Source organism: Anolis carolinensis, chromosome 6, assembly GCF_035594765.1.
Source record: "Anolis carolinensis isolate JA03-04 chromosome 6, rAnoCar3.1.pri, whole genome shotgun sequence".
NCBI classification, from domain to species: domain Eukaryota; kingdom Metazoa; phylum Chordata; class Lepidosauria; order Squamata; family Dactyloidae; genus Anolis; species Anolis carolinensis.
In genome coordinates this window covers 71,574,534-71,588,970 of record NC_085846.1, presented here as the reverse complement: position 1 = coordinate 71,588,970, position 14,437 = coordinate 71,574,534, and the positions used below count along the sequence as shown (strand labels likewise).

Sequence of the window (14,437 nt, the reverse complement as noted above, 5' to 3'; positions counted from 1 at the left end):
CTACTTTTAAGTCTTAGCTGGAAAGGTTCATGGCAGTTGCAATTCAACATTTGAAGGATTTTAAGATTCCTATTACTACTAGAACTTCAAGAACCTAAGTTGCATCACAGAAAATACAAGGAAACTATTTATTTTGGAAGATGAAGAAGGATGTCATTTCGCTGCTGCCAATTTTACCTCCTTGGCTTTTTGCTATTTCCTTCCACAGAAGATATCTTGATTGGAAAGCACAAAGGAGCTGAGAAGCAACAATGTATACTTAGAAGTTAATACAGTAGAGTCTCACTTATCCAACATAAACGGGCCGGCAGAATGTTGGATAAGCAAAAATGTTGGATAATAAGTAGGGATTAAGGAAATCACTATTAAACATCAAATTATGTTATGATTTTACAAATTAAGCACCAAAACACAATGTTTTACAACAAGTCTGCCACTTGTTTGGAAGTGTGGCTGCACTTGTATTGTTGCTGGACATGTTGGACCACTGCACATTGCTGCTTATAGAAACAGCTGTGGATCTGGGCGAGAGGCAGACTGCGCAGGATAATACAAAACGTTAGATAAGCGAAGGTTGGATAAACGAGACTCTACTGTATAAAACAAGTACAAAGGGAAGTACTTTGTGAAATTTTAAGATGGCAACTCTTTTCCAGGAGCTTCAGGCTTCTTCCATACAATGGAAGAGATAATCTAGTTCCTGAAATTACATGGAAGCCTTCACCCATTTTCTTTAGATTTTTTTTAAACCTTTTTTCCAATAGGTATGTATTTATTAAATATATAGAACAGACTTTTACAGACTATACAATATTGACAGCCAACAAACTAGTCACTCTGTGGGCCAAGATGCAAATTAGAATTGAAATGAAATTGACTCCTTTGCATATCCCCTAATTCCTTTATTCTCCCATCACCTCCTTCTAACAATTATTTTCTTTTGTTAAAGTGAGGAAACACATCAAGCACATAAGCTCTAATATGTGCATTTGTGTACCACATTATTCAGCTTTTGACTCATCTATTTCAACCATCATGATTTTCATTCTAAGACTCTTTTCAGTGGCTAGGGATGTTTTCTCACCAGCCTTATAGAAGGGAGGCTATCTGCCAATCGTCCAAGTTGCTCCTGCAGAATTCTGGAAAATGTAGTTCAGGGCAGAGCCTTTGGAATTCTTAGCTAGAGAGCTCCTCAGCATCCCTAAACTTCATTTCTCAGAATTCTGAAGGAGCAGATTGAACAAATAGCCTCCCTACTATAACACTGGTGGGAAAATATTTCAAGACTCTGTTCTGACATTAGCTACCATCATGTACAATATCCACTAAATTTCATGATGTTTCTATACTCTGTTTTAGAAGGAAGCTTCTGTACCAATGTTACTATCTACCAAATTAATAAGGTGAGGGCAGTGTCTTGTGATAATTCATAAAGCAAAGGGACAGTGACATATACTATACTAATCAGAAGGGTGGACTATAATAGCACAATCCCCTATAGTCCTACTGTATTCATTTCCCACAAATGTCTTACACATATCACTTTCTAAAGGGAGTAACAATAATGTGCCCCTCCCTATTTTGTTGGACTGCAAGTTTCAGCAGCCTTATTCAGTACAACCAATGATCAAGAAATCTGAGAGCTGCATTCCAACAGCATTTAGAAGCCCCCAGGATTCCTACTTTTTCTCTCTATAGGGCATTTTTTAAAATTCAAATGAGGAAACATAGGTTTTATATATATTTTTTAGAGTAGTTAACTATGATCTGCTAAAATACCTTACAATGAATTCAAGAGTGAGATCTTGCATTTGGTACAGTACAAGAATGCATACAGTACTGTGAAACTACAGAGAAGCAAATAAAGAAACTCCCAGCATACACTGAAATATTATTATGCAAAGTCTTAGTTGCTGTATTAGAAATATATTTTAGTAATATCCCCTTTCAGCCATTTAGACCTATTACACTCTTTTCTCCATAACACAAATCAAAATATTTTAGAACACACACCTGAGAGATAAAAAAAATTATTACAACACTTAAAATAAACATAATATACATTCATTATTAAAAAGATGTAACTGTTCATGCATAGACAACCTGAACTTTAAAGATCACTGAAATTTTATAATGGACTTAGAACTCTTATTTCAAGAGGAAATATTCAACATATACTAAAACAATATAATTTTTGAAACAAATTATGAAGAAAAAAAATACACACTAGATATTACAACTATGATAACAATCTGAGCAGTAAACAGAAAGGATTTATAATATTTTATAAAGTGTATAGGCATATTATATAAATATAATTAACCAACTGACTATGAAATATTTTTTCATAAAAGGGATTATCAGTTATAGAGAACTCCTAGACTAAGCTTCGTAACAGAAACAGCCTCCTTAGGAATGAGTACAATTATACAAAGATGGATTCAGAACAAATGTGCAAACAAATGTGTCCACATACATGTACACACACATCAAGTTTCTTCACTTCTACAATACTCACTCTTTTGTTCCATTTCCTTCATTTCTTCTGGAGGAATTTTTAATTTGTCGATATGCTCCCTTATAACACTTGCCCATTTTTGTAAAGAGTCTAAAGCAGTCCATGGTTTAGACATATCTACAACCAGCATGACCAAAGTGTCCTTTAATGAGATAGCTTCCATTGCAAATTTAAGAAGACCTTTATGATAGAGATCACCATCCAGTATCCAAACATTACACCTTGTTTGATCTATAACAGAAGCAAAGAATGAAGTTTAGGTATATTGTATTCCAGCATTACAGCTAGTATTTATAAATATGCTATTAATGTGATACTGACATAAAAGTAAAAAATGCACAATAAAATACATTAATTGGACATGATCCAAATAATGCCCATCTACCCACCAAAGACTTCCATCAGCCCCAAAGGGAAAAATGCTATATCAAGTAACTGATAACAATGCAAACCCACTACAGATGAGACAATAAACAAAACTTTCAGGAGTCTATGGAAGTTGTGTGCTATGCTAAATATTTGGAGAATGAACCCCGGTTCAGATACTCCCCTTTTGCAATTTTAGAATCAGCTCACATGGAACCTCTTTTTGGATGGATTGCCTGAACTCTGTTTAAGAAAGAAAAGGATAGTGCCCTAATGATCTCTTCTGCCAAGGTAACCTGACATACAACTCTTATAATCCACTTTGGAAACTATTAAAGTCTTTTTGTGGAAGAATGGATTGACATTGCATTTATACTTTGGATCAATTGGTCCAGATGAATGGTCTCCTTTGCCATTTTCAATAATCTAATTAACATGTTAGCTACCCAGGAATGATGCAATGTGACAATATTTACAATTGAGACCCCGTTGGTATATGGATCAAAAATTATGGATGCCTTAGACATCTCTTCAGTATTGGAAGACATGACTCATATCCTCAGCAAAACGTAAACCAACAACTCCAGTTTATAGTATTATTGGCAAGCACTAAATTGGTTGTCAGATCTAAAACCATGTTTAGTCTGAAAAAATAATGTTTGGGGTGTCTATACACCATTATGTTCCTTTTAGTAAGATACAAGTACAGACACAGTGGTATTCTCCAGAGATTTGATTCCAGGATCCACCCAATCTCCATCTTCATGGATACCAAAATCCATGTGTGCTCAAGTCCCATTATATACCCTGATGCAGTATACAAAAAGGCAAAATCAAGGTTGGGTTTTTGAAATTGGGAGGAGGGGGATGTTCAATGATTATTCGTTTTGGTTGGATGTATTAATTTTAATTTTGTATTAGAAAAATCTTTGCATTTAAAGGTACAAGTTTTATTTTACATTATACAGGTGTGAGATGTAATTTCATTGAAAGCCAATACTGTTGATGCTTACATGCCCTTGCTGTTCCCAAAAAAACTTAATACTCCAATAATGGAAAGAAAAACATTCAGCATCTATCTATCATTCAATGGTAGTAAAACCTTACTGTCTCCGCTATGCAGAAACATGGAATTTGCAGATTTCTAACTTCAAGAAATATTGTGAGTCCTTGGTCATATACTATGCAATTTTCCCTCCATCTCTCTGATTCTTTTCTATTTTTTTCTTTGTAATTACACTTGAAAAATCCAATTAAAAATGAGAAAAAAATAGTGAAGGAGATTGTTAGGAAAAAAAGGGAGACCAGAGACAGAAGTTCAAAAACGAAACAAGACAAAATAGCCAAAATTGAAACAAGTAAATTGCCATGCAATTTTAGCTGGTATAAAACACTGAGACAATCAACAATTTAAAGGTCTTACTCCTGCCATATGTGAACTGATACTTACCATCTCTGTCTTCATCATGCACATTTAAGTACAAGTACTCCATTCCTCTTCCTTTCTTGTATTCCTCAATTCCCTGAAGTTTTCCAATTAAACTAGTTTTTCCTGCTCCATCTTCTCCTAGAAATATTGTAAAAGACAGCCTAATTAAAATTGAAGCATAATTTTTTTGTTGAACTTGTGAAAATTGTTTCGGGTGGAAATGGCTTACTTAGGGTGATTAATACCTTCAGGTATCAAATATTATAATAGATTACATAGTATCTGTTGCTGTTTTGTGCTTTCATGTTGTTCCCAACTTATGGCAACTCTAAAGTGACTCTCCCATGAAAATTTCTTTACAGATTTGTTCAGAGATATTTGCTATTGGTTTCATCTACAGCTGAAAAAGTGTGACTTGGCCAATATCATCCTATGTGTTTCCGTGGCTGTCCAGAGATTGGGTCTTTCAAAGTCCTAGCCCTATACTCAAACCCAACACCACCCTGCTGTGCAGTATAAAGAATGTAATGAAAAGTTACATGCAATCCACATCTGAAAAACAAAGCAAAACAAAAATCTACACATAATTATTCAGTCATGCAAAGAATTATGCTGCTAGAGGCAAAGGATGACAACACACACACACAGTTCTGTACATTAGCAAACTGTACTGGCACTTTGATTTTTTACTTCAACTGGTAAGACAATGATTCTCCACTGTATCTGGGGCATCAGGTTAATTTAAATGGTACAGAATGGCACAGATTGAACAACTGTATACAGAACCTTATTCATCAGATGAATTTCATACTTCCATATGGAAGTTAACATAACATTATGAAAATTAATATAATGATACTGCAGATCAGCGTTTCCCAAACCCTGGTCTTCCAAATATTGGAAACTTCAGCTCCCAGAATTTCTGATAGTTGGCCAAGATGGCTTGGGCTTCAGGTAGCTGAAGTCCAAAAAAGCTGGAGGATCTAAATAACTGCTTTAGATCAATTGTTTTCTACATCTCTTTTCAACTCATCAGGAATAAAATTTGCACATTTACACAACATACTGCCCCTCCATCAGATTCATCTTTTGATGATCATGCAACACAGAATTGAAACAGAATACAGCAATTATAATGCTCAAAGTGTAGGCAGTCCTTCTGACAGTGGGAAAAGCTGTTGAGATTCACAGATCATCATCTGGAGTGTAGTATTCCACATAATAAAATAATTTTCAAAAAGCATTCAAACATTGCACACAAACATATTAATGAATTACGGTATCTCTTATCAAGAATGGGTCAGGCAGAAATCAGATTATAAACTTGACCTTAAACCCTGTTAAAATCTTCCGATGTTGCAATATCACTTCAAAATTATAAATGTAAAATTATAAATGCAAAAAATAAAATGAGAATGTGATGAAGATTTGTCACAGAAGGGCACTGCACTGTACACATATTTTCCCCTCAAAATGAAGTTGATGAACATCAATGTTAACTGTTTCTCAGCAATTTTGACTATTTTAACAAGCTTCTTGACAAAGAACTCCTATGATAGCAAAGAAAATGAAGAGCAAAACACTCACTGAGAAGTACAAAATGTTGCACAGATCACTAGGCTATCTTATGCAAGTTATTCTTGCATAAAGATCAAACTACTCATAAAATATTATCTTAGCGTTTAAGTGCCCACTTCCCAATTGTTTTCTCTTATAAACTACTGCTAGATGCAATAGACATTATGAAGATATGTACTTCCACTGCTTATTTCATAAATTACCACACCCCTCTTCCAAATTCTGAAGAATTATGAAGATCAGTAGAATCAAAAGATAACAAAGTTTCTTCATTCTAAAGGGTATGTTAAAATGTCAGACCCAATTTCAAAGTTGTATATTTCATGATGGCAGCATGTTACAATTACACAAAAAGGTACAAATCGTTTGGATTATCAAGTTTTCCTATGACAGTATCGTTGCCCTATGCTCTAATATAAACAGCCTGTATCCTCAGCTAGGGCTGCTTTTGCACTGGAAGGGGCATCTAGCAGTAATAACTTGAAACTCTATGCCCTGTGTTTTCAAGTGGTAAAGATTTTACTCACTGATGGTTTATGGTTGCAAAAATATAGCGATTTCATTTTTTAAAATTTTATGCTATTCTTTTCACTGCTAATTGCAACCTGCACAGAATTTTGAAGACGTTGACAAAAAGAAACAAATATGAGAATTATAATAGATATCTTGGCAGAGAAAATCCATTAGATACAGTCACATTAGATTCCTGAAAGTCCTGTTATGGATGATATCCACTAGATATCCACTAAAAAATCTAGACAGAAAATCACACTAATGCTGAGGCAAATATCATCTACTAAGACAACCATAGAGGTCTCAACTCTACTTCCTGATCTGAAGCTGATTTGAAATTGATCTAGATAACTTATATTATCCAATACACCCCCCATTTGGGAGGCAATTTTGATGCTGTCCTGTGTGTGATGCGATCCTGTACAGCAGTATTTCAATACAGAAACCAACAAACACTCCTGCAGCAAGGGAATCAATATATGAAGACATAGATGTATGTATACATGTCTACCCACACACAGATTTCCTGAGTCTCAGCCAGTAGCCAGGGTTGTGCTTCATACATTAAATGCTATGAAATTTTGAAGCAATGTTATTTCCTGAAAATCTCTTCCCCCATACCCCTGGTATAGTTATTACATGCTCATATTTATAGCTCTGATTCTTAGACCATATTTTTAGCAAGGTAGTTTACTCAAAGATAAACATACAAAATATGCTTAAAGCAAAGATCACAACATTGTCTTACAAAAATAAAAATATAGGCTAAGCTGGAAAAAAGCATCAGCAAGATAGCATCCTACTCCTTGCATTTTCTGCATTTTCTTGTGTTACAAATTGAAACTAAAAGACATTTTCTAGTATTGTTGCTTAATATACTATACTATTCAATGGTGTGACGGTTTAAAATATTTTCATTCTGCTACAAACGTTTGCTAAGCATAAACAAACTGACATATTCAAAAATGCATGTGTGCAACCCAGAAGTCACATTAAATAGTTGAATAGAATCCAATACCTGTGTCAAATGACCTGAAATTAGTATTTCTTTACAAACCTACATAGTTTGCTAGAGAACATACCTAAAGAAGTATGATTATGATTAAGGAACCATTTGACAAATCCAGGGTAAAGCTGTACAGATGTACTGTACAATTATTAACTCCTACAGAGCATACCTAAATTCATGGTTACAAAAAGAATATAATATACCAAACTACCAAACTCAGTAATTGTGTTGAGAGTCTTAGGGAAAAACCCAAGCAGCTCTGAAGAAACTGGAGAGATTAAGAATTGAGATGGCAGCAACGATCACCCAGATGTCCTATAAAGCTGGACTAAAAAAAGTGACAAGAATTGCTGAAACAAATCCATATCAAAGCCTGTTTGGAGTTTGTTTAAAAAGCATATGGAAAAAGACAGAGAAAACATTAAGGAAGGTAATCTGGCTTGACACCCTCCCATTGTCCAGTTCTCTAGTGTGTTGGTAATCTACCAAGGTGACTAAAGCTATCTTTGTTCCATAACCAGGCCTGAAACCACATTAAAATGGATCTAGATAATCCAGTTCTACCATTTCTTCCCCTGAAGATGGGAAGCTACCACACACTTCAAAATCTTGCTCAAAAAAGGAAGACTGGGCACTGGCCAACAGTTATTCATTATGTGGGGGTTTAGGGATGGCTTTTTAAATGTAGGTCCCCATACCTGCCTCCTTTATGCAACTTGGAATTCTGCCTTGTTCCAAGGAGGTATTGACCACTACCTTCACCCACTCTGCCAGTCCCTCTCTGGCCTGTTTGATCAGCCAGGAAAAGCAAGGATCTAGAATACATGTGATAGCTCTCGCCTCCAAGGATCCTGTACACATCCTCAGACTGCACCAAGGTATCCATCAACACTGAACAAGCAGGAGCCACTGTTACCATACCATTAACAACACCCATGTGGGAACAGATCTAAGCGACTTTATAGGCAAAGTGCACACAAATTCTTCACAGCGGGTTGTTGCATGGTCAGTATTTTATCCTTGAGGACTAGTATGTAATAGCCTTCTGACCACTTGACACAGCTCAGTGGAGTTGTTGTTTGTAAATGCAATGCTGGCAGCATTGGATCCATAAACCACCCAGAACGGACCATCTTAATATTTGATAGCAAATCAAATCTAAAACAGTATCTCATAATGAACTATGAGAATTTTGAAAAAGCTTGTACATTTACTTGTCACTGCAGAAAAAAAGCCCTTCTTTGCCCAGTAAGTACAATACTAACATTCATTTTTAGAAAATTGAGCATATCCTCTTATAGTTCTTGCTCAATGTTCTGCAACTATTCTCCTGTTTTTGAATATAATTTCAAAGCTATATAAGAAAATGAGAAGGTTGAAATTAAGCTTTTATGTAGCATCAAGCTTCTCTTACATTCCCAATAAATGCATTTAATTGTCAGGATTACTCAATATTCCTGTCCAAGAAATCTACAAGCTTAAATTCAAGTTCAATAATCATGACAATAAACACTAAATTTTAATGGTATTGTTTTAAATATTAATCTTCCCTGGGTATAACTTTTTAAACGTTTTAAGATATACATTCTCTGGAAGCATCAGTTAATTCTGTTTTACCATCTGGTGCATTATTTGCTGCACAGAATAAGGTCTGCAACCTTTCTGCAGTAGTGGGAAAGTGTGCTGATTTTAGGTAAAAGGCTATGCTGATGGCAGCAGTGCTGCTAGTAGAATCTTTCATGTTAAACAGACGTTTGCTGAGAAGTCACACTATATGTGCCATCCAGTTACTGGACAGCAACAGTAATAAGAGGATCAAAGGGACAAAGGCAGGGGGCACCATAGTCAACACATTTAAGTACTGTACAGAAGGGGGAACAGCAAACCTTTATTAGATGTCTTTCACAATGAAAATCCTATGAGGAGACAATTCCAAATGAAACAAAGAAGATAAGACTCCTAAGTTGGAAGGCACTCAATGAACTATTGGGGTAAAGATCATCATGAGAAGCGCTGTCACTAAATCTACTGCTTATGGAGATTTTTTTCTGAAGCAGAAGCAATGTACTACACATACTCTGGTTGTCAGCTGAGAAAGAATTTGCATTCTCATTGGAGACAACAAATAAAAGAAGTCCAAATGAAACTGTAATCATCAACATAAACCACAATACTAATCCTAAGTCATACACTGAAATTCCTATTGGGGATGGCAGATACCCTACTTATGCATTTTCCCCTCCTCCAGACTTATTATAGAGCTAACGGACGTAGGTTTAAATGCTGAGCTATATTTCATATAAATCATATAACATAACATATTAATGTATGGAGGGCAAATTAAATGATATTGTTTCTACCCATGTATAAAGCTTTTTGTCTATAAAGCCAACTGCTTTAGGAAAAAAATAGCATGCTTCCAGGATTAGCCTACTCGCTATTTCTCCCATCATTTTCAATGAGGCTTGCTATCAAGGGAAACTGAAAGACTACAAACTACTTATTAATATTCACTGTGGTGTGCCCTGATAACACGTTGGGCTGGACTGACCCAGATTTAACAAAAATATGAGTAACTAGCACTAGCACACAAAACAGATTGTGCTTCATGCTAAGGTCTCACTGCTAGCTGCACCTGCACTACAGAATTCAAAAAACAAAATTTGACCAAAAGGGGGAAAAATAGCAGGTGCCTTAACAAAGAAAGGCAAAAATTCACTGGGTTCAGATACCTATGTCTGTACCAATTCCTTCTGCAAGGCAAACCAAAGGCACAGCGGAAAAGAAATGGCAGCAGCTTAAAGAGTTAAGAAATACTTCCTTTATTTAAGAATAACTCTCATGGCTGCATAAACAATATCAGGAAGTAGACTGGTAAAGTATAACTGAAATTTATTTTGCTCTACTATCATCTGAGGACATGAAAAATGAAATAATTTACATAGAACCTACAAAGAATATACAGTTTTAAACATAATATAGTATGTGCCAAGAAAGAAAAGGCTATGCAGGAAATTATTTTATCTTTTAACATGAACATGTAATTGCTTCTCCATCCTCTAATAGAAAAGTTGGATGCATACCGACTGGAAGTAACTTAAAACAAGTAATAGAAACCAGCAATCAGATAGTGAATGTTTACTCAAAAGCCTTACATTACATCCACACCCTTTTCTTTAAGCACACTAAAAACGATATACCTACACATTGGTGGCGGATCATGAGATTCTGATTTCTTTATTTCACATTCACCAATAGGTGCTGATAAGAACTTTAACTTATTAAACATTATAGCTTCGACTCTTTGTACACTCACTGATAAAGCATATAATAAATTTAAAATTAATAATTAAACATTTTTCCACATGCTCTCTTCCCATTTGCTGGCATTGCTAAGCCTACTATCTACATATCCGATATGCCGATGACAACATAGTCTGTGCGCATTCAGAAGATGACCTACGAGCCACTCTAAACACCTTTGCTGAAACATACGAGAAGCTCAGCCGCTCACTGAACATTGAGAAAACCAAAGTGCTCTTCCACCAACCACCAGCCAATACCTCTGCAAGACCAGAAATATGGCTTAATGGTGTAACATTAGAAAATGTTGACCATTTCTGCTACCTTGGCAGCCATCTCTCCACAAAAGTCAACATTGACACTGAAATATAACACCGTCTGAGCTCTGCAAGTGCAGCATTTTTCCGAATGAAGCAGAGAGTGTTTGAGGATTGGGACATCCGTAGAGATACCAAGGTGCTTGTTTATAAAGCTAATGTCCTCCCGACCCTGCTATATGCATGTAAAGCATGGACTGTCTACAGACGTCACACTCAAATCCTGGAGTGATTCCATCAGCGTTACCTCAGAAAATTCCTGCAAGTTTCTTGGGAAGACAGGTGGACAAATGTCAGGGTGCTGGAAGAAGCAAAGACCACCATCACTGAAGCAATGCTCCTACGCCATCAACTCCGCTGGACTGGCCATGTTGTCCGAATGCCCAGTCACAGTCTTCCAAAGCAGTTACTACACTCCCAACTCAAGAACGGAAAACAGAATGTTGGTGGACAGGAAATAAGATTTAAAGACGAACTTAAAGCCAACCTTAAAAACTATGGCATAGACACTGAGAACTGGGAAGCCCTGGCCCTTGAGCGCTCTAACTGGAGGTCAGCTGTGATCAGCAGTGCTGCAGAATTCGAAGGGACAAACGTGCCAAGAGGAAGGTGCATCAAGTCAACCCTGACTGGGACTGCCTTCCATGTGGAAACTGATGTCTTCACTGCGGACCCACCACCAAGACACTACGCTTGGAGGACCATCATCCTCAGTTTACAAGGGATCACCTAAGTAAGTATCTTAGAATAACCTTATCCCTAACTTGCTTTGTAATGGGTATGATTTTTCTACATCCCACATTTCTATTTTAGAAATACTGTGACATGTTAATGCTACCTAAACAGTCATGCTCAATTTCATGCCATTTTACCCAATGGCATTCTATAATCTACAGACACTAATTCATATTGAACAAGTCTGTTGACTATACTATTTCTCTAAAGGTAATATGTAACATACAAAAATCTGTCTCAAGAAAAGCCCAAATACAGCCCCATTAATAGAAACAACAATGCCTGTACTAAGCAAGAAAACTAATGTACTTCTTTGTTTCAAACTACATCAGAACCCATCATTATTCAGACATCAAGTAAAGTTTTTCTTACTTAATTATGCTGTACTAGCTCAAGGAAATAATTTTTAAACGATCCAAACAACTGAGCTAACCAGCCAGCAAAACAGTTGCCTTAAGCACAGTGACATGAAGATCAAAGAGAATTAGACAAATAGACTAAACACCAAAATCTAAGATTTCAAAGGCAAAGTAACAGAGCTATTTTAAAACAAAAGAAAAATATAAGATATAAGCTGATGTCTCCAGCTTTTAAATACTACTCAAAATAGAGCACCCCCACCCAGAAAATGGTCCACTGTGCACAATCTCAGGGGTAACAAAAGTACATTGCCATGCTACTTTCTGCCTTAATTAAAAACAACTTCAATTTGTGCTGAGGAGCTTATGCTCACCAGGAATGTTCTGTTAAGAAGTCTTTTTTTTCCCTTGAAGATACACATTTTTTTCCCCTGAAGATATAAGTACCCGGTTCCCTCCGCCCAAAGATATCTAGGAAGTAGCCAGGATAGACTGATTTAAATCAATGTGACTTAATTTAGCAAGAAAGACCAATTTAAATTACATTAACAATTTATATTTCTTCCTACATTTTCGAACAATGATCATTAAAGCATTTTTATTTACAGCTAAACACAGTTCCATTTAAATTGTTTCAGTTTGACAAGCAGACTTGCTACGCCTCTGTCAAATTTACATTTTGCATACTTTCCTTTTTTTATCCTCTAGAAGAAAAAATATTTTTTAAATTACCATTTCATATCTGTGAGAAAACGTAGTTAATTGATCAGGATATAGAACCCATACACTGGACAGGATTTCCTTCTTCTCTTTTTTTCCTGTGTTCACATTCACTTTGCCTTGGTCCTGTCTCACAATTATAAATGAAGTAAAGGTTGAGCATTTTATTACAAAATCCAAAATTGTTCACATGGGTGGCTAAGAATATGACACCACTGCTTTCTGGTGGTTCAATGTATACAGTTTCATGCACAACATTATTAAAAATATTGTGTATAAAGGTACTCTCATATAAAGTATATATGAAACATACATGAATTTCATGTTTAAGTTTCAGTACCATTTTCAACATATGTAATTATGTACTTATATGCTAATACAGGTATGGCATTCCAAAATTTGAAAAAATCCAAAACACTTCTGGCCAAGTATTTCAGACAAGGGATGCCAACTTCAGGGGAAAAAAATCCATGCTCATCATAACCAATACTACTAAACCATTTATATTTTTATCAACATTAAGTATCTATGTCTGATAAGAAGAGAATATTTATATTTGACAAAATAAATTGGTTCTTCATTTACAGAAAATACTTTTAACAGTACGTGTGGCAGAGGATTTTAAATATCAACTGCAGGACTAACATGCAGTTCATTTATTATGATTAAATAGAAAGCCAATTTATTCTTTATTAGTTTTTCACGCTTTTTTAAGGCTGGTTTATTCACCCTGAATGAATCCGACTATGACCATACATTTAACTACAAAACATATTAACCCAATTCAGCTTCATCAGTCTTGGTCTGATCGGTCAGAGGTTATTGGTTCAAGAATAATCTGCATGCTCACATGTTTCTTCTTAAACCTCCTTGGTTTGGCATGTTATCAATATATGGAGGGAATAAACTATAGCAGACTCGTCAATTTTGCATAGTCTAGGAGCACAGAACACCCACAGAAGTACAAAAACTGCAAATAAAAAACCTACTACTTTTTTTCTGAAAGAATACCTCTCTAGAAATCTTTAGGTATGCCAGCATAAGGCTCGGTCAACCTCCAACAGAAACTGACCATATTCACCCAGGAGGACATCAAAATTTCTAGAAAAAACATATTAATCAAGTTTGTGAATAACCAAATCTGAAACACTTAAACCCACAATTGCGGACGGCTCACTGTAATTCCCCATTTTGGGTATAGTAAGAAACTTGTTGAAACATCACAATCCTTGCATAGAAAATGGATATGTAAAAGGAAAATAACATAAAGGCATGCAGCTTGTTGTCATGACAATAAATAACAAATTTAAATATATCATAATAAAATAACAAAAGAGGTATCTGTTGGCATTCCACAGTTCTTGTCTAAGCAATAACCTTTTCTTATTTAAATAGTAATTCTATACAATCAGCTGCTATACAGAAATATCTTAAGAAGCTAAAATGAAGTACCCTTTAGTGAAAAAACCCTACAGATTCATTTATAGTGGTCACTAATAAAATGTTTTTAAAAATCAGTGCTACCTGATACTGAAGACCAGTGTAGACAGAACACTGCTACACATCACAACCATAACTAAGGGAACTGGG

General features: G+C 35.6%; 1 protein-coding gene across 1 annotated transcript in view; it reads right to left on the bottom strand.

Annotated features, from left to right (window-relative positions):
• dync1li1 (dynein cytoplasmic 1 light intermediate chain 1) overlaps positions 1-14,437 on the bottom strand; it is a 32,334-nt gene that overhangs the window by 10,637 nt on the left and 7,260 nt on the right. Inside the window, exons 3-4 of the mRNA XM_003215658.4 lie at positions 4,335-4,451; positions 2,519-2,749 (exon numbers count right to left, since the gene is read on the bottom strand). Coding sequence (XP_003215706.2) covers positions 2,519-2,749; positions 4,335-4,451 — 348 coding nt within the window. The remainder of the gene's footprint in view (positions 1-2,518; positions 2,750-4,334; positions 4,452-14,437) is intronic.